Genomic DNA, 22,071 nt, shown 5'->3' on the forward strand with positions numbered 1-22,071 from the left:
AGCCGAAGTTGGACGCTTAACCAACTGAGCCACACAGGCACCACCATTTAGGACCCTTCTAAGGGAATTTGAATAGGAGCTATGTATTCGATGATACTGTGATGTTAAACTATTACTTTAAGTGTGTTAGTGGCATTTAGTTATGTGAGGCAGTTCCTTGTTCTTAGGAAATGCATGCTGAAATATATAGTAGGGAAGTGTCATATCTGCAATTTACATTCAAATGGTTCAGAAGATACACGTACTGAGAGAACAAAAGCAGATGTAGCAAAAAAGTAATTGGTGAATATAGCTGAATGGTATATGAGTATTGTACTATTATTTCACCTCTTCTGTAGATTTGAAATATTTGAAAACTGAAAAGGCTAGAGGAAAATTTTGCAAATGTAAATGACAGACTAGGTGCTTTTCATGTTTTGCATCTATGCATCTGTTACATTAACTGGGTATTAACTGGTTAAATTCTCTTTAAAAACCCAAAAACTTCTAAGCAAATTATCCAGTTGCATAGGGTATTAAAAAGCCTATGGCTTGAAACACAGCTTTTAAAATCTGCTATCTTCCTGTCTCTAAGGAAGTGTCCTTCCTGTGCCAAGATAGGGTAAGTTATAACCAGCATTAAAAACAGATAAAGAAACAAATAAGACTCTTAGACATACCTATTACAATTATATGTAAAAAATGAGGCTAAATTTGTGAGTTAAACAAACCTGAGCCCCTGCCTCCTCTTTTCTCACCTCCACAATATTTTTTAATATAATACACTTTTTCTTCCAAACACTTGTTCAAAGCAAGTTAACATCCTACTCATCTCAGTTTTGCTGCAATATAATATGTGAGAAGCATGCTGCTTAGAGCTACAGAGGAAGTCTTTCACATTTTTACTTAATTTTTCTAGCTCCATGCACCACCACATTTAATTGTTCAACTTTTTAAATAGTATGTTGGAGTATACAGTAGATGTAGGCGAGGATATCTCTGATTTCAATGTCTGCTTGCTACTGTGAATGTATACATATTGCACAAGTACCTATTCACTTTTTTCCTGCTGACTACAGCAGGGACTAATTTTTCAATCAACTGTAGCAGAATATGTGATACATCCTGGGCACTTTATATCTCTGCCTCATCCTTTCCTGAATTATAGCTCCCTGTGGTTGCAGGGATAAACCTGGTGAATGTATATACCTAAAGTCACTAAAAAACAGGCCAAGTAGTCAAACACCAGAATCACTGCTCTTAGCAAAATATTTCTCTATGCACATTTATGGTTATATTAAAGAAAATAGCTTTTTAACTCTATCAACCTGTTACCTAGTAAAAAGCTTAGAAAATTGGATCCCTTATTTACTGGCATATCTTCTCGTAGATATTGATAGTTTTAAGTTTTTAAAGAATTATTCAGCTGGTTCTCAAATCTTTGGTGTTTCTTCATTCTTTTGAATAGTTATCTTAGTATTCAGTCATAGGGATCATATATGTGGGATTTTTTTCTGATCCTAAACATTGTTTAGTTCCTCATCATACATTACTAAACTTTAAAATAACATTTTCTGTTTGAGAGCTAGGTTAACCAAGAAAGGGATTTGAGTTCAAAATTCAGCCAACCTCTGTAGACAGGGAACTGACCAGCTGAAACTAACATAGAAATAACATGAAGTGAAACTGACAGTAGAATTGAAAGAAATTAATTTAAGAACCCTTGCCAGTTTTCTTCTATTTTCATTCTAAAATATTTTCTCTCTGGGAATGTAGAGACTATTTGTAAATAAGTTGATGTGTCTTGGTCATTTAACACATTTACCATTGTGGTGGTAGTTAAGAGAAGTATTTACCTCTTTTTTGAAATTTCAAATTTATTTTTTTATTTATTTTGAGAGAGAGAATGTGTGTGCATATGAGCTGAGAAGGGGCAGAGAGAGAGGGAGGGGGAATCTGAAGCAGGCTCCATGCCAACAGCCCCACATGGGGCTCAAACTCATGAACCATGAGATCATGACCTGAGCCGAAATCAAGAGTCAGATGATGCTTAACCAACTGAGCCACCCAGGCAGGCACCTCTGTCTCTTTTTTTATATAAAAAAACTATACTGAATAAATTCTGTAATGAGTATAAACTTAAAAAATATTATTTGAGATTTTTTAAGAAAGATAAAAGTATTTTATAACTGGTATATATATAGAATTTTGAATTTGTGTTTAAAAATAGTTAATTTTCAAAGGTTGTACAAACCAGTGTGTTTCAAGTGTAGGTCTACACACGGGCTGTGTCAGAACCACCACTTGTGTAGCTTTCTTTTTGTTTTTTTTTCTGGTTAACAGTTTTATTTTATTTACTTTCTAATTTACATCCAAATTAGTTAGCATATAGTGCAACAATGATTTCAGGAGTAGATTCCTTAATGTCCCTTACTCATTTAGCCCATTCCCCACCCCCACAATCCCTCCAGTAATCTTCTTTGTTTTCCATATTTAAGAGTCTCTTATGTTTTGTCTCCCTCCCTGTTTTTATATGATTTTTGCTTCCCTTCCCATATATTCATCTATTTTCTCTTAAAATCCTCACACGAGTGAAGTCATATGATATTTGTCTTTCTCTGACTAATTTTGCTTAGCATAGTACCCTCTAGTTCCAGCCACGTAGTTGCAAATGGCAAGATTTTATTTTTTTGATTGCGGAGTAATACTCCATTGTATATATATACCACATCTTCTTTATCCATTCATCCATCGATGGACATTTGGGCTCTTTCCATACTTTGGCTATTGTTGATAGTACTGCTATAAACATTGGGGTGCATGTGTCCCTTCAAAACAGCACACCTGTATCCCTTGGATAAATACCTAGTAGTGCAGATGCTGGGTCATAGGGTAGTTCTATTTTTAATTTTTTGAGGAACCTCCAGACTGCTTTTCAGAGTGGCCTCACCAGTTGGCATTCCTACCAGCAGTGCAAAAGAGATCCTCTTTCTCCGCATCCTAGCCAATATCTTTTGTTGCCTGAGTTGTTCATGTTAGCCATTCTGACAGGTGTAAGGTGGTGTCTCATTGTGGTTTTGCTTTGTATTTCCCTGATGATGAGTGATGTGGAGTATTTTTTCATGTGTCATTTGGCCATCTGGATGTCTTCTTTGGAGGAGTGTCTATTCATGTCTTTTGCCCATTTCTTCTATGTGTTTTGGGTGTTGTGTTTGATAAGTTCTTTATAGATTTTGGATACTAACCCTTTATCTAACCTTTATGTCGTTTGCAAATATCTTCTCCCATTCTGTCTGTTGCCTTTTAGTTTTGCTGATTGTTTCTTCGCTGTGCAGAAGTTTTTATTTTGATGAGGCCCCAATAGTTCTTTTTTGCTTTTGTTTCCCTTGCCTCCGGAGACATGTTGAGTAAGAAGTTGCTGCGGCCAAGGTCAAAGAGATTTTTGCCTGCTTTCTTCTTGAGGATTTTGATGGCTTCCTGTCTTACATTTAGGTCTTTCATCCATTTTGAGTTTATTTTTGCATATGGTGTAAGAAAGTTGTCCAGGTTCATTTTTCTGCGTGTCACAGTCCAATTTTCCCAGCACCACTTGCTGAAGAGACTGTCTTTATTCCATTGGATATTCTTTCCTGCTTTGTCAAAGATTAGTTGGCCATATGTTTGTGGGTCCATTTCTGGGTTCTCTGTTCTGTTCCATTGATCTGAGTGTCTGTTCTTGTGCCAGTACCATACTGTCTTGATGATTACAGCTTTGTAATATAGTTTGAAATCTGGGTGTAGCTTTCAATGTGTACTGATTTTCAAGCCCCATTCCCAGATATTTAGAATTCATTAGGTCAGCAATAGATTCTCTTAATCCATGTGTTTACAAAACTCCCAACAATAATCATCTTTGGCAATCACTGTTTTAACCATTTCCTAGATTATGTTGTTTATATTATTATATTCACTTACCTAGCCATATATTTTTTAAATGGTAAATTTTATGTATATATTTTATCAAAATACCTAGCCATATTTTTAAAAAAATATTTATTAGGTAGGATGTTTTTATTGAAGGTAACAGAAAACTCAATTCTGGATTTATGTATGGCTTAAATTATAAAGGGGCTTTATTGGTTCATGTACCTGAAAAGTCCAAAAGTAGGATATACTTAAGGAACAGTTTGATTTGGGCTCCAGCTTGTTGCATTAGCCATGATTCTGAAAGCTCTGCTTTGCTTGTCATTTTTTATCCTTAGGAGGTTTTTTTCATCGTGTTAAAATGGCTAACAGATGAGCCTTATATGTACTTGCATAATATGCAGAATAAAAAACTGTAACCCATAATTTCCGGTAAAAGTTTTAAGAGTCACACAGTTTGAGCAAGACCAGAAGTAGTCACAATGCAAACAGATCTGATTATCCTGTTTGGTTTAAACCCTACCTACCAATCAGAGCCTACCTGTGGGGTTAAGGATGGGGATAATTCCTGTACTATGACCACTACATAATAAAGGAGAGAAAATAGATCTTGATGTAACAACCATAAAATCTACTTGAAACTATTACAGAGATGAACTGTAACTCAGCTAAAATTAGATTGTTTTAATAAAGTAATTTATGGTATAATATTACTTTTCAGTTTCTTAAGTTTCTAGTAAAAAAGTGAAGAAAGTTCGAATCCTAGAGCAAGAGGTAGGTTTTAAATGAAGTACAAGTAACCTTGGGAAATAAATACCTTTTCACATATAGAAATGAACTACAATATAGACTAAGTGCTTGCTTTCTAGAGGGAGAGGGCATGTATTATTTTTTTTATTGATGTCTTCTCCAAGTATTTTACTATGAAAATTTTCAAACATACAGAAGTTGAAAGAGTTCAACAGAGAACATCACAAACCCACCACCTCCATTCTAGTATTAATATTTTTGATATTTGTTTCATCTGTTGCTTTATTAGATATGTGTCTATCCACCATTCTAGCTATATTTTTTTTTTTTTCTGAGAGCTCAGGAGTGCGAGTGGGGAAAGGGCAGAGGAAGGAGAGAGAGAATCTGAAGGAGGTCCATGCCTAGCATGGAACCCCAGGCAGGGCTGGATCTCACCACTGTGAGATCATGACCTGAGCCAAAATCAAGAGTTGGATACTTAACCACCTGAGTCACTCAGGGGCCCCTTAGCTATCTTATTTTTTGATGCATTTCAGAGTAAGTTAAAGTTGTTATACTCTATCCCTAATTACTTAAACATGCATATCTTTAGGTTATTAATGACCTTTTGACTCAGAGACTTATACATGGAACTCTATGGCTTAAGGCCTCAATATGAATTAGATTATTATAGATATCATAATGGTAATTGCTAAAATAATTACTGAAAGAAAGGTCCGAGAGTAAAAGTGCATTTAAGTAAGCCTTTTATAAATATTACTTTATGGTCTCTTAATATAAAGTTTCTTTTATTGCATGACAAAAAGTTATATATTTAAGGTGTGTTCAGTGAAATTATAGAATACCAAGATTGTTGATGTGTTGGAGCTCTTTAAGTTTGTTACTTACCTAATGAGTTTTGCTTAGGAAATCACTTAACTGGCAATCTGTTGTTATCAGCTAGACCAAAAGAAAATACAGGTTACTGGTAAATTTATTAGTGTAGCTGACATTTTCCCACCTTATCAGAAAGAACTATGTAGACATTGCTTGAAAATAGAAAGGTATAAAAATTTTTGCAAAAAATAATCCTAAACATTAGATAATTGAATAAATTGTCTCAGAAGTGAAATTAAATTGTTATCCACTTTTTAGAATGTAATAGTTAACTGGATTTTTTTTTTTTTTGGCACTGTAAATGTGTAGTTATTTAGTTACCTGATTTCAAGAGAGTCCTTAAAAGGGTTCAGTTCATCATTTAAATGAGAACCCATTTGCAGAACATAAAAACCACAGACTTAGATAAAAAGTTATTTATACATTTTAATTTATTAAATAGCACTTAGGACCTCTCTGACTTCACTTCAGTTTTTGAAATATCAGCTAGATTTGCTTAAAGCAGACTATTCAATCAGAATACCTTAGGCAGAGCTTTTCGACTGGTGTGTCTGTCACACTGGTATGCTACTAATATGTGATAAGTGTGCAGGGATGGGGGTCACTTCTAGAGTGCAGAGCTGCTTAATTACCCTTCCTTTGCCCTCAGTTTAATCAGTATGCCTTACAAGCTGTTGTTACAAACATTAAATTTCTTTATTGTAAAATTTCTCAACTGCCCAATTTTTTTTATTAAATATTGCCTTTCCTCTAAAGAAATCAGGGTGCAAAACTTTGGCTAAACCTTACTAAGACTCACCTTTAGGGGAAACATCTATGGAGTCAGTCACTTTTTTTTTTTTTTTTTTTTTTAGTTTTGTTTTGTTTTTGTTTTTTTAATCTAAATGCTCTCTATACACAAACTCAGGACACCAAGATCAAGAGTTGCAGCCAGGTGCCCCTCTTAGTCACTTTTGTAAAACACATTTAATGATTTGTGTCTTGCCAGACTGTTTATCATGCAGGTTTCCCTACAGGAAAGAATTGGTATTAATTATTGTTAGTGGCCATTCAACAGCCTTTCAGACCTAAAGTATTTTGCTTTCTTGAACTTCTGTCTTGGAACATTAGAACTTACCTTGGGCTTTGTCATTTTATTCGCCCTGAGAATTTTATTTTGTTCTGAATGATATTATTGCTATGGGATATCCAAAATCCTCAAGAACTTTACCTTCACTGGGGACCAGATTTAAAGGTACCTTTTCTAAATCTGATTCTAAACCACAAATATCTAGCCTTTCCATCTCATCCATAAGGATTTCTTCCTAGTAGTCAATTGCACTTTCCATTTAATCAGCAATTATTTTCAAGGTAATTAATATGATATGATGCTAAAATTAGACTTAAAAGCCATCAAAGAGTACAGCTGAACACATATACTCAAAGTAGCCCCCTTTGGAAGTATATTTACTTAATCAGTTGCTGCTGCTGCCATTTACCAGGTCACATACAGGATTTGGAAAATACCTTCTATAAGGATAATGACTTTATTTATTTTATGTCAGCAAATATTCTCTCTCCATATTTTTTTTCTCTTTTCTACATTCTTTTCTTCCTTCTTGACTCACTACTTATTCCTAGTGCTTGACATAATCCTTTCCTACTTTGGGAATATACGGGACTGAGATGGAGTAAGTCTAGAACCAAGGAAAATTATGGGAAGGGGTAGTCATGAAACAGAGTGAATTTGGGTGATAGGTTTATTTGTCTTTATTATATTACTCTTTTGTTCTCTGTTTTTGAAATATTTTATTTAAAATGGGGAGTGGATAAAAATCAGATGCAGGCATAATTACATGTAAGCAGTATTAGACAACTATAAATTGATAATATGAGTCATTAGCTTAGGGCCATAAATGAAAGTATGCTTTAGCATTTCATCTTAATTTTTTTCTTTTTATATTGCAATTCCCATTGTAATAAGTTGGGCTAAAATAAATAACTCAAGTAAAGTTTTGAAACAAATCCAAGAAAGCTAATTTGCTTGATCCTTTGCATAAATTCCCATATATTCTTGCCTCCTCAGGCAAACTCATGTTTAGAGTGCTGTGGGGGAAAAATGTGTCAACTGTTTATGTAATTCTTAGGCAATTGTTGGTTCACTCAGTTAGGAATAATAGTTTCTATTACACAGAGGTGTTGTGATGATTACATGTAAAGAGCTTAGAACAGTTGTTAGCACATTGTCAGCCCCAGTCCCTCTCCATCAGGATTGTACAAGAGAATTAAATCCTACAGAAAATAATCTGAGTAACTATTTTCTCAGTTCTTCTAAGTATGGTACATAGTACCACTCTAGATGCATAGGAGGAAAGTTAAATTATTACATACAGTGATGTTTGGGCATTAGGACTTAATTCCTTTGGGGAACCTCAATTGAGAACGTCTGATAAGTGTTCAAGATATGTTAGCTATTATTACTTTGTTTACAAGTGACAGAAACCCATATTTAAACTGGTTTAAATAATAAAGGGACTTCATTCATTCATATACAGTAAAACCTTGGATTGTGAGTAACTTGTCCTGTAAGTGTTGCACAAGATGAGCAAACATTTCTAATAAATGATAAACTTGATAAATGAGCAATGTCTTGCAATACGAGTAGTACATGATGTCAAATGCCACGTGATCACAGCTGAGACAATGGTGTCTCTCTCTCTCTCTCTCTCTCTCTCTCTCTCTCTCTCTGGAATTGTGGGTGATCGTCTCCCATGCTTGGATGCTCAGTCTCAGACCACAGTGTTTGGCAGAAATCAGTGATTTTTCAGAATGTTGGAAGGTGCCCACAACTGACACTAGTGTATTTTTGTCACTTAAAAGCACCTATGGATGGACAGTCGTTCACTTTTCCATACAAGAGTAAGCTTAGGAATACTTTGCTTTATACCTAGGTCAGGCTGCCTACAGATGTAGACCCTTTTCTCTGCTGCCTTATTGCCAGCTATATTAAATAATTTACAGTATATGACGAGAGTTTATTAATACTGTACTGTAGTCAACATCTGTGTGAACATATACAGTGGTCCCCATGCAGAAAAAGATTCCATTGAGCCAGTAGATAGCAGTGATTCCATTAGTGATAGTGAAAATCATCCTACACAATAACCCCCTGTGAACGAACCACAAAGCTTTCAAAGGTAAGTGCATGTTAATTTATTTTTCCGTATGTTTTGTATTTTTTTTTATTATTTTGTATTACAGTATTGTAATCATTTTTATATGAACATTTTTGGGTTGTGGAACAAATCATCTGAGTTTCCATTATTTCTTATGGGGAAATTCGCTTTGATATACAAATGCTTTGGATTACGAGCATGTTTCCAGAACAAATTATGCTTGCCAACCAGAGTTTTACTGTAAATGAAAACAAGTAGGGAAGGCTTCAGAGATGGTTTGATTAGGATTCTGAGTCAGTATCTCTGCTGTTTTGGTTCTGCCTTGCTCTGGTCAAACATTTCTTATTTGAGTATAATTGACACACAATGTTATACTAGTTTCAGATGTACAGCTTAGTGATTTGGCAAATTTATACATTACTCTGTGTTCACCATGAGTGTAGCTGTCATCTGTGCCATGACATTGCTGTTAGAATATCATTGATTATATTCCTTATGATCTGCTTTTTATTCATGTGACTTATTCCATAACTGGAAGCCTGTATCTCCCTCTCCCCTTCACACCTTTTGCCCAACCCTATAAACCTCCCTTCTGGCAACATCAGTTTGTTATCTGTATTTGCAGGTCTGATTCTGCTTTTTGTATGTTTATTCATTTTTTCATTATTTTTTTTTTAAGATTCCACTTATGTGTAGAGTCATATGGTAGTTGTCTTTTTCAGTCTGACTTAGCATAATAGGTCCATTTCACTTAGCATAATAGGTCCATCTGTGTTGTCTCAAATGGCACAGTCTCATCCTTTTTTATGGATATGTAATAGTCTGTTGTGTGTATGTATTTGTGTGTGTGTGTGTGTGTGTGTGTGTATACATACATTACATACACATACGTACTACATCTTCCTTATCCATTCATCTATTGATAGACACTTAGGTTGTGCTCTTCCTGGCTATTGTAAATAATGCTGCAATGAACATAGGGGTGCATATATCTTTTTGAATTAGTGTTTTTGTTTTCTTTGGGTTAATACCTGATAGTGAAAATACTGGATCAAATGGTTATTCTTTTTTTTTTTTTTAATTTTTTTTGATGTTTATATATTTTTTTTTGAGAGAGAGACAGAGCATTATGGGGGAGGGGAGGAGAGAGAGACACACACAGAATCCAATGCAGGCTCCAGGCTCCAAGCTGTCAGCACAGAGCCCAATGCGGGGCTCGAGAACCTGTCAACCGTGAGATCATGACCTGATCCGAAGTCGGACGCTCAACTGACTGAGCCACCCTGGCACCCCTCAGATAGTTATTCTATTTTTAATTTTTTGAGGAACCTCCATACTGTTTTCCACAGTGGTTGTACAAATTTACATTCCCACTAATAGGTCATGAGGATTCCTCATACTCCACATCCTTGCCAACACTTGTTATTTCTTATCTTTTTGATTCTAGCCATTCATTCTGACAGGTGTGAAGTGATACATTATGTGGTTTTGATTTGCATTACCCTGATGATGAGTAATGTTGAACATCTTTTCTGTGTCTTCTTTACAAAAATGTCAAGTCCTCTCCACATTTTTTAATTGGATTGTTTGGGTGTTTGGTGTTGAGTTGCACAAGTTCTTTATATATTTTATATATATATATATATATATATATATATATATATATATATATATGAATGAAAAATTTTCTTATTAGATATATTGTATGCAACTATCTTCTCCCATTCAATCAATAGGTTGTCTTTTTGTTTTGTTTTTGCCTTTTTGTTTTGTTGATGATTTCCTTTGCTGTGCAGAAAGCTTTTTATTTTGGTGTAGCCCCAATAGTTTATGTTTACTTTTGTGTTTGCTTTTGTTTCCCTTACCTTAGAAGACATATCTAGAAAAAATGTTGGTACAACTAATGTCAGAGAAATTACTGTCTGTGCCCTCTTCTAGGATTTTTATGGTTTCAGGTGTCCCATTTAGGTCTTTAATTCATTTTGACGTTTTGTGTGTGTGTTTGTGTGTGTGTGTGTGTGTGTGTGGTTTAAGTGGTTCAGTTTCATTTTTTTGCATGTAGCTGTACAGTTTTCCCACCACCATTTATTGAAGAGACCGTCTTTTCCCCATTGTATATCCTTGTCTCCTTTGTCATAGATTAAATGGCTATATAATAATGGGTTTATTTCTGGAGTTTCTATTCTGGGGTTCCATTAATTGTATGTCTATTTTTTTTGCCTGTACCAAACTGTTTTGATTACTACAGCTTTGTAGTGTGTATCTTCAAATCTGGCATTGTGATACCTCCTGCTTTGTTCTTCCTTTTCAGTATTGCTTTGGCTCAAGCTAGTATTTCTAACTAAAATTTAAAAATATATATATATTTTCTTAAATACAGGCTAGTGGCTAAAAATCATAAGGTGTCTGTTGAATATGTTTATGAAGCCTGGCACATTTGGAATATAATTATTAAATTAGTTATTTTTTTTAAGATTTTATTTTTAAGTAATCTCCACACCCAGTGTGGGACTCAAACTCACAACCCCGAGATCAAGAGTCACATGCTCTACCAATTGAGCTAGCCAGGTGCCCCTAAATTAGTTTTTTGCTTAGGTGATTATATGTGATATTCATGTGTTCAAATATATAAGAAAAGTTTTAAAGCCTCTAGGAATAATAGTTGTTCTTTATATCTATACAAATATTAGTTAACTGCTTCAGCAGGCCATATTCTAGTGAAAGGTTTTTAAGACCGGTGACCAAAAGGAGAAGAACAAAAAAACAAAAAGAGTGGGCTTATAGGAATAGCTTGTTGAAAGGATTTGAAGAACAAACTAAAGTTACATAAGAATGCAATCGGGATGGCAAGGATGGTTCATGCAGAAGAGTAATTCTGTTGGAATGATACCCTGACTTTATAGGGGAGCCACTCATTCTGTTACTGGAGCAGTTCTAGTTAGTTCTTTCTGCCAAGGATGTTGGGAGATGTGTAGAGGAAAGTAGAGCATGACTTGGCTGCAGTGAGAGTACCAAACCAGGTCCAGGGTCTCTTCTTACTGTGAATGGAAAGAGCAGTAGAGAGCTCCACATTGGAAAGTGCTCTGCAGAACAACCTGTTACTCTCAAGGTAATTTTACAGGACCTACAGCACATTTTATTGTAATTATTTATTATTATTATTATTATTATTATTTTTAGAGTGCATATGTGGTGAGGGAAGGGCAAAGAAAGAAAGAGAAAGAGAGAAAATGAGAATCTTAAGCAGGCTCCACACTCAGCACAGAGCCTGATTGATGCAGGGCTCAATCCATGACCCTGGGAGCATGAGCTGAATTCAAGAGTCGAATGCTCAACTGGCTGAACTACCCAGGTGCCTCTACAGAACATTTTAAAACCTACTTAAAAAAAAAATTTTTTTTTAACGTTTAATTATTTTTGAGACAGAGACAGAGCATGAACGGGGGAGGGCCAGAGAGAGAGGGAGACGCAGAATCTGAAACAGGCTCCAGGCTCTGAGCGGTCAGCACAGAGCCCGACGCGGGGCTTGAACTCATGGACCGCGAGATCATGACCTGAGCCGAAGTCGGACACTTAACCGACTGAGCCACCCAGGCGCCCCTAAAACCTACTTTTAAAAAAATCTGGGGCGCCTGGGTGGCTTGGTCGGTTAAGCTTCCGACTTCGGCTCAGGTCATGATCTCACGGTCTGTGAGTTCGAGCCCCGCGTCGGGCTCTGTGCTGACAGCTCATAACCTGGAGCCTGTTTCAGATTCTGTGTCTCCCTCTCTCTCTGGCCCTCCCCCGTTCATGCTCTGTCTCTCTCTGTCTCAAAAATAAATAAACGTTAAAAAAAAATAAAAAAAAAAACCCTATAAATATTCAAGTAGCACTAAGATAACTTTTATAGAAACTTCAAAGCTCTTTCAAATCGAAATGTGTATCTTCTTTGTAGGTACTGATAATGAATGATCTTGAAGTTGGATTCTTAAGAGATAATAGCAAGTATAGAACAGTGTTCATAGTGTCTGTAGTATTAGTAAAAATATGTGTGTGTATGCAAATGTGTTTCGATACATATGTACAAAATATCATGGGAAGATTACAATAAAAAACAACTGTGATTGTCTCTATGGAAGGAAACCAAGTGATGGGTGAGTGTTAAAAGTAAACTAGTACTTTGTTGGTATCTGGAGTTACTCAGTAGTTTTAATAGATGTCTCTGGATCAGAGCTTCTTAACATTTCAAGCGTCATCACATGGCTTTTAGAAATAATCTGGCAATATAAAAAACAACTCATTTTTCACTCTCTAATAAGACCTATGTCTTTAAAGTCACATTTGTTTTCAGATGGTATATGAAAAGGCAGCTTCTCCCCTTCCCAATTTATATCCCTGGAAAATAATCACATATGGTTCTGAAACTAGCTGTTAGGATTCAAGCACCTTTTAATCAGCTATATCTAGGACTCCTGCCATACATTCCTAAGCTAATTAAACAAGAGATTCAGAGCTGTCCTTCCCCTTTTAAGAGTGGTTTGCAGAACCTTTTCTTTTTTCTCTTTCTCCTCTGTTTGCCACACAAAAGCTGATTCCCATGTAGCTGTGGGAGGCTCACTGCCTTATCAACTAAGCATTGAATCTCTTGTGGTATGGATAGAAAATCATTTATCCTCAAAGTAAGAAAATGCCTTTGAAATTCTAAGGTAATATTTTCACTAGTACACCATTCAACTGTTGGTTTCTGAGAGTTTCTCAAAATGTACATTTTATAAGTTGTATTTGTTATAAACAACTTCCCTAAGCATTATATAGAAATAATCAGTATAAGTTACTATAAATTGCTTTTCAGAGATAGTTTGAGAACAGGTTTGTTCAGAATTTAGCTAGTTAAAGGATATGCCCTTATGCTGTCCTATATCTTAAAGTATTTGAGTACATGCTGTGAAAGTTGTCTCTTGTTTGTGGTTTGTTTTATTGTCATAAAACAGAAAGAAGAAGGAAAGCTTCAAGGACAGCTTAACAAGTCTGATTCTAACCAGTATATTAGGGAACTGAAAGATCAGATAGCAGAGCTGAATCATGAGGTAAGTGATCAAAATTTTGATCTTCACATATTTCTTTCTTCCTTCCTCTGTATTGTAACAACACTGTATTACTGGTTGTGACAGACTCTTTCCTGATAAATATTTTCTGTGAATCCCTGATTATAATTAAATAATAATATTTTAGAAAATTGTCTTCTTTTTACCAAAATTTGTTCTATTCCAATATTGAGGATTAATTTTCCTTAAGCCTTTTTATGGTGATCTAAAATGCTTAATTAATATTTGCATTTGCATGGCAAATATTTTTTTTAGTGTAATCTGAAAACCTTTGAGTTTGTCTAGGTGTCAAAGTTACTTCAATTGAAGTTTTCTTTACACCTATAGAATAATTAGCGTTATTTACCGTTGTAGATAGAGGGAAGTCTTTTCACTTTTGTCTTCTTACTCCTTTCATGGTGGTATTACTGAGATTGCAAAAAAAGGATACTTGCCTAATATCAGTTAACAGATTTCTTAGTACCTAAACACTTTTTAAACTGGCACTACCTTGAATCTGTGAAATTTAACTCATGAAATTTTCAGATAGTATTATTAAGAACTCTACTAAGTAATTTAAATTAATGTGCTTTGATTAGAGAGATACTTTTTGTTAATGTGGCTTTAGGTCAATTTCCTTGTTTTTTATTATTTTCTAATGGTAACTATTTATCTAAACATGAATACAGAAGCTTGTGTCTTACCTTGAATTATTTGTACAGTAAGGTTTATTCACAGAGATAAGATTTGAATGGGTTATATAAACCTTATTTGTTAAGAAAGAAATTCATTTTGCCCACTAAATTAATTTAAACCTCAAAGGAAAAAGTTTGGACATTACTCTTTCCTGGTATTACATCCTTCAGTTAAAGTCTGAGTGTTTTGGGTAATACCTCCTGGAGGTAATCAATCTAAGTAAATTCTGAATGAAGAAACAAAACATTAACAAAGTTGATAAATCTTAGATGTGGTTTAATTTAACTTGTCCTGAAATTTGAGTGGTTATTCCAGTCATTTGCAACCATGATAGCATTTGAGGGATTCAGGATTATGAATAATCTTTACTTATTTGTTTGTGTGCTTTTTTTATAATCTGTTCTGATCTAAGCTATGTGTGAAAGAACAAGTTATAGATAAGATGTTCTAGAAAGTCTTATTGTTTTGAGAACCGTAGGAATTATTCCTTGTATTGAAAAGTTTTTCTCAAAGGAAATTTTGTCTAGAATAAAGCAATCTTCCCCTTATAATTTTGACTTAGAGTGATAAGGAACCTTTAATGTTGGTAAATTAAGAAAACTGTATATGGATTGACTGTATTTCCAAGCATAGTCTAAAAATCACCCAGCAAACATTAATTTTGCATGTCATAATCCTTACCTAAAAATGCTGTTCTCCTCATCAGGACTGGGAAAAAACTGTTCACAAGAGGTTTTACTTTAATGTCATTTTTTATGTGTGGCCTGTGAAAAATAATCTTTCATCTTACACAAACATGGAAAGAAAATCACTAGAGTAGAATTTTCTTCTGTTAAAGAGCTACATTGTATAAGTTAAAAACTAGAACAGCTTGTGGCGAGATGCTAATTTTGTATACTCATACTATTCAAAGTACACAGGTCCTGGGTTTAAGCAGACCCCAGTGAGAAAACATGGTAGAGAAGAGGGTGAGTACAGTGTAGGTGGGGACCACACAAGAATGCAGAGGTGAGAGTGACTGAGCATGGGTCTGGGAGTTTAGAGGCCAGACTCTTAAGAATTAAGAATTAATGTGGGTAAATTGTGGGAAATAAGGGTAGATTAAATAGAACCAGCTTATGGTGAATCTTCAAAGCTAGAAGAGATCAAATTTCCTAGATAAAGTGAAACCATTATAGATCTTTAGTTAGAGGTTCATTTTCATTATGTTTCCTGAGCAGATTTTAATACCTTCACCTGTTTCAAAGTTTTATAATTAAGGAACAGATAAATGAAAACAAGTGTAAGTTTAAACCAAGATAATAGTTGTAAGTACATTTATTATACACATTACTATTTGTTGGACCAGCTTCTCAAGAGGGTTAAATAAGGAATCACTTTTTCATTCTAGTGATTTTTCATTCACAATGGGGGGGGGGGGGCTTAACGAAAGTCAGTCTGATCTCTCCAACTTAACTTTTGCCTGTGTGCTAGAATTTGCCAGAATCTTTAGCTTTCAACATAAAAATTAACTTTCAATTATTAATATTATTGAACATGTGACTGTTGATACTTTCTTAGCTGATTTTTATACTTCTCAAAATGCTGAAGGAAATGTTGCAGATTGATCTTCCTAAAGGGATAGCAATTCTGTACTTGTTATAACAATTGTGATCACTTAACTTAGTTGGCTCTATGAAATAGTAGAGAGGATTAAGTGGGTTATTTTTTATGACTGAATATAGTGTTGATCTGTAAAAAAAACATTAGTAGTTACTATTTATTGAGTACTCTCTATTGGTCAAGAATTGTGTCAGACAGTTCATATTTATAATTACTACCCTTCATAATTATCCCACATGATGGTGGTATTCTCAGTTGAATTAGATTAGAAAATATGTCATCAATATTTAAAAGTCTAAAGAAACTCAATTAATGACAATATTTTAACTGTGTTGTTCCTCCCTGACACATTATTTTGCATACATCCAATAAGTGAATTCTGTAAATGACCTAGCAGCAAGAGCTCCCTTTCTCTCCTTGTTAGCATTGCAAATGGAGATTTATCTTCACTTCCTGCAGTTTACTGTGATCCATCCAAATGCCTTCTCTGACTCACAACCCCTGCAGTTTCTACCATCACTACCTAATTTATGCTTTTAGTTTTACCTACTTCCCATAGAAATTTTTTAATTTGGAGACTCTTATACCCTACCAAGACCCTCAGAGAAACCACTGTGGAAATCCTTGATGCCCCAGATGTGGCAAGAGCCATGGTTAAATTCTCCCTTATCCCTACATCCTGTCCTCATACATACATAGAAAATACATACATACATACATACATACATACATACATACATAGAAAAGAACCTGGGTCCCAACTCAAGTATGTTCCTTATTCCATCTTCCTTACCTCCTACGCTTCCATCCGTCTGTCATCACAGCTCCTATTAGGCACTAGGTTTAGAACTAAAGATTAATTAAAGATTGAAACAACGCATATCCCTCAAGGGGCTCACAGTCTAACAACAGAGATAGGTATTCAAATAAACAAATGGCAATACATAACGAAAAATATGGCATTTAGTAGTTACCATTTAATAGTCATTGTGTCAGACACTCCTAAATGTTATACTTACATTATTTCTTTTAATCTTCACAACATTCCTATGAAGTAAGTAGCATCATTATTATTCACATTTTACATGTAATAAAACTGAGGTTCTGGGGTATTAAATAACTCCCCATGGTCATATACGAATTAGTAATAGAAATAGGGTGTTAGTTCAGAGTATATGACTCTAAGCCCATTCATGCACTTAACCGCCATATGCTATAGCCTGCTTTGAAACCTACAGGAATAAAATAGTAACAGCATCTGGGGTGGGTTTTGAAAAATGAAATTTATCAGGCAGATTGGGCATCAGGAACACTTAAGTCAGATATATAAACCAAAATTGTAGTTTCTAGGAAATTTGAATAAGCCATGTACTTTTGCAACATAGGTCTGTCTTCTCATAGCTACTGATCACTAAAGACACAGAATACTTTCTGAATGCCAGGAAAGGGATCTAGAAGAAGGTAGAAGATTATTCTCATTTAGTAGCCAAAGAAAATATACTCAGGACTCATTTTAGGTGTAGACATACTGAGAAGTATAATCCTATGTCTCAGTCAAATTACCAGTTGACTAGCTTCCCTGGGTCCTTTGGAGCCTTGCTACCATTTACAGTGTTTTATAGGAAAATGCATGCTAAGCAGCTGATTTGAGAATGTTTTTGAATATAGATTATATATTTTCATTTGTTCTTGATGGTGATATATTCTTGTGGATGTTCTAGGAATAGGTAAATTTATTCCAGTCTAAAGATAGTTCATTTATTTTAAAAGTTAAATGTTTTCCAGTTAAACAGCTTTGCTGAATTTTTATGATGTCATAATAGTTTTAATGTACTTTATGTCCTTAAGATCTCATGAAAGTAATTCTAGTTATATTTGTTTAGTAGGTTTTCTACATAGAGCAAGTTTTCTCTTTTTTTTTAAATGCTTATTTATTTTTGAGGGGGAGAGAGAGAGAGAGAGAGAGAGAGAGACAGAGCGCAGGCAGGGGAGGGGCAGAGAGAGAGGGAGACAGAGAATCTGAAGCAGGCTCCGGGCTCCTAGCTGTCCACACAGAGCCCTACTCCGAGCTCAAACTCACAAACCACCAGATGATGACCTGAGCCGAAGTTGGATGTTTAACCGACTTAGGCGCCCCCTTTCTAGTAATAGTTCGTAAACCAGGTGTAGATACTTGGGATGGTTATTTTAATCTTCACAATTATCCTGTAAAAATCATTATTCCCATTTTATAGCTGAGAGGCTAAATAACATGTCCACAGTCACATAACTAGTAAGTAGCAGAAGCTTGAATCAGGACTTTCAGTTGACTCCAATGCATTAAACTTAGAATGAAGTAGAACCAAAACAAACTATATATTTTTTTAAAAAAAGAAAAAACCTTCAAAGCATTTTTGTTGATCAATAAATATCCTGCGTTGTTCTACACATAATGAAGCGAATTTGTAAATGATGCAGAGTAGCAAACTTCAATTTTGTGAGACACAGAAAACTATAGGAGTGTAATATGGAGCCATGAATAAGACCCATGCAAAAATGCATACCACAGAATTATCAATATATTTCTTAATAAGTGGTCCTCAAACCAGGCTCTAAGGTTTTCAGCACTCAGCACCAAAAAAGGGGGAAATGTCACTTTAAACATTTCAGAGTGAATGTGTAATGAAAACAGACCAGTTGGTTAGGAGAGCCACAACTATTCCTTATGGTAAGACCAAACAACAATTTTTTCATTGTTTGTTCCTAAAGGAAACCTTCTAGTCTGATCAACTATGATAGACTAGCTATTATCCTTAACTTTCTATGATATAATGGGTTCATAATCATAAAAATTGAACAATTTAAAGAACAGGAACTCTTTATAAACTTTTGATAGAAGTATAACATGGAGGAAAGTACCCAGGTAACAAGTTTAAGTTTTTAATTTTTATATAAATGGCTTCTTATATGTTCTTCTGTGTCTTGCTGCTTTTGTTTAAAATTGTGAAATTCAACCATTGTTATTTTTATTTTTTATTTTTTATTTTTTATTTTTTTTTCAACGTTTTTAATTTATTTTTGGGACAGAGAGAGACAGAGCATGAACGGGGGAGGGGCAGAGAGAGAGGGAGACACAGAATCGGAAACAGGCTCCAGGCTCCGAGCCATCAGCCCAGAGCCTGACGCGGGGCTCGAACTCACGGACCGCGAGATCGTGACCTGGCTGAAGTCGGACGCTTAACCGACTGCGCCACCCAGGCGCCCCCAACCATTGTTATTTTTAAATGTAGCTATAGATTGTTTAGTCTCATCACTGTATAATTTTCCTTTGTATAAATATACAGTTTATCTTTTCTGTTAGTGAACATTGAATTATTTCCAATTTGATCTTTTAACATTGCTGCAGTGAAGACAATTCATATTGTTCCACATCCTCATCGACATGTAGGACTGTTGGTCTTTATCTAATTTTAGTCATTCTTTGCCTGTGAAGAAGTTTCTCGTATGGTTGGTTTTTTTTAATGTTTTTCTTTAACGTTTATTTAGTTTTGACAGAGACAGAGCATGGATGGGGAAGGGCGGGGGGTGGGAGGGGGTGCTTCAGAATCTGAAGCAGGCTCCAGGTTCTGAGCTGTCATCACAGAGCTCAATGTGGGGCTCGAACCCATGAACCATGAGATCATGACCTGAGCCAGAGTCAGGTGCTTAACTGACTGAGCCACGCCAGGCGCCCCTCTCATTATGGTTTTAATGTGTACTTCCCTAATTACTAATAAATTGAGAAACTAATAAACTAATAAATTAATAAACTAATAAATTGAGAAACTTTCCCCCCAGCACCTAGAACAGTGTTGCCATATAGTTGGTACTTCATGAAAAAAAAAATTAATGAATAAATGATTACAACAAAAGGCTTTGCTAATAAGGTAACACACAAACTGTGATGGGAATGCTAAGAAGCTTCCTGATGTACAAAAATCAGTGAGAAGAACATTCCAGGCAGAAGAGAAAAAAATAGCAGAAAGATCTTAGAAGAAAATGTAATGGATTTTGTGAGAAATCATACTAATGTGACTGGAGTATAGTAGAGGATGGGGGAAGAATGGTAGGAGATAAGATTAAAGAGGTAGATGAGGTAAAATCCTATATAGTGCTTTATAAGCCAGGAAAAATGTTTGTGTTTTATTCTTGGTTCAGTGGGAAGCCTCTAGATGTTTTTGTTGTTGTTGTTGTTGTTGTTTTTGTTGTTTTAATTGTATTTGAGAGAGCGAGAGAGAGAAAGAAAGTGCAAGCAGAGAACGGGGCAGAGGGAGAGAGACAGAATCTCAAGCAGGCTCCATGCTCAGTGCAGAGCCCGACTTGGGGCTTGATCACATGACCATGAGATCATGACTTGAGCTGAAATCAAGAGTTGGACACTTGGGGCACCTGGGTGGCTCACTTGGTTAAGCATCTAGTTCTTGATTTCAGCTCAGATCATGATCCTGTGATTCGTGGGTTCGAGCCCCACAATGGACTCTGTGCTAATAGCATGAGCCTGCTTGCGATTCTCTCTCTCTCTCTCTCTCTCTCTCTCTCTCTCCCTCCCTCCCTCCCTCCCTCCCTCCCTCCCTCCCTCCCTCTCCCTCCCTCTCCCTCTCCCTCTCCCTCTCCCTCTCCCTCTCTCTCCCTCTTTCTTCCTCTCCTCTGCTTATGCTGTCTTTTCTCTCTCAAAAATAAATAAATTAAAAAAAAAAAGAGTTGGACACTTAACTGACTCAGCCACCCATGCACCCCAGCCTTTGGATGTTTTTGTTTTGTTTTGTTTATTTATTTATTTTGAGAGAGAGAGTACAAGTAGGGGAAGATCAGAGAGAGAGAGAGAGAGAGGGGGAAAGGAGAGAATCCCAAGCAGGCTCCACAGTGACAGCACGGAGCCTGATGTGGGGCTGGAACTCATGAAGGGTGAGGTCATGACCTGAGCTGAAACCAAGAGTCCCATACTTAACCGACTGAGCCACCCATGTGCCTGCCTTTGGATGGTTTTAAGCAAAGAGTGATGTGATCTGATTTGCCCTGCCTGCTGTATGGTGAATTGATTGTAGGAGAGCAAGAATAGAAACAGGAAAATGGAGGCTGTTAAAATAGTCTAGGTAAGAGCAAAGGTAGCTTAGAAGCATGGGAGAAATAGAATTGTTAGCAACATGAATATATTAGAGATATATTTTAGAGATTGAGAATTTGCTGATGGGTTATAGGAGGGACATAAGGTAAAATAGTGACTCCAGAGATTTTTCGCTTGCCAATTGGATGATTGGTGCCATTTACTTCGGTTGGGAAGGGTAGAAGATCAAGAACTCTGTTTTGTTTATATTAAGGTTGAGATTCCTGTTAAACATGAACATGAAAATAGTGAAGTGGGCTATGGATATGTGAATATGAGGTTCTAAAAAGAGGTTAGGGCTAAAAATAGGTAGTCATTGGAATGTTAATATTATTCATAGACAAAGAGAAGGGGGTCCAGGAGCAAGTTCATGGCACTCTTGACCTTTAAGATCAAGAGAGCCAGCAAAGGAGATCAAAACTACTGGTCAGTTGGGAGGGAAACTGGCAGCTGTGGATATAGAAGCCCCAGAAAGGAGACTTTTAAGAAGGGAACATTTCAACATAGTTATTTTAATTAGATTTTAAACTTCCCTGGTCCTCTTGAAGAATGAATTTATTAAGAAAGATTTCTTCAGCATTTTTTTTTGTCATTTATCAGAGAATGATGGATGATTTATGAAAGAAGTTGACAGGAGGAATTGTCTGTCACTGAACAATTACTGAGCACCCCCCCCCCCGGCCCCTTCCTGAAGAACTTAGAGAAATGTAAGCTATTTTAGGATAAACCTGGCCAAAAAATAAAACACGATTATAGGATGCTGTAAATAATATACAACCCAGGTAGGTGAAACCAACTTTCATTTTAAGGATAGCCTTTGTGCTGGTTCCCAGTACACAGGTCTTCTGCCCTCTTCCTGTCTTCTTTGTTGAGGAGGCTGTTTAAGTTATCATATGTTACAAGAATCATCTTTTGTTTCTACTAG

General features: G+C 35.7%; 1 protein-coding gene across 12 annotated transcripts in view; it reads left to right on the top strand.

Annotated features, from left to right (window-relative positions):
- Positions 1-22,071, top strand: part of EVI5 (ecotropic viral integration site 5) — a 239,107-nt gene that overhangs the window by 191,501 nt on the left and 25,535 nt on the right. For 10 of the 12 annotated variants that reach the window (XM_049618441.1, XM_049618442.1, XM_049618439.1 and 7 more), the window contains one exon: positions 13,634-13,729. The exons of the other annotated variants lie outside the window; for them this stretch is intronic. In XM_049618441.1, coding sequence (XP_049474398.1) covers positions 13,634-13,729 — 96 coding nt within the window. The remainder of the gene's footprint in view (positions 1-13,633; positions 13,730-22,071) is intronic. 12 annotated transcript variants of the gene reach the window in all.

Source organism: Panthera uncia (assembly GCF_023721935.1).
Source record: "Panthera uncia isolate 11264 chromosome C1 unlocalized genomic scaffold, Puncia_PCG_1.0 HiC_scaffold_4, whole genome shotgun sequence".
In the NCBI taxonomy this organism is placed as follows: domain Eukaryota; kingdom Metazoa; phylum Chordata; class Mammalia; order Carnivora; family Felidae; genus Panthera; species Panthera uncia.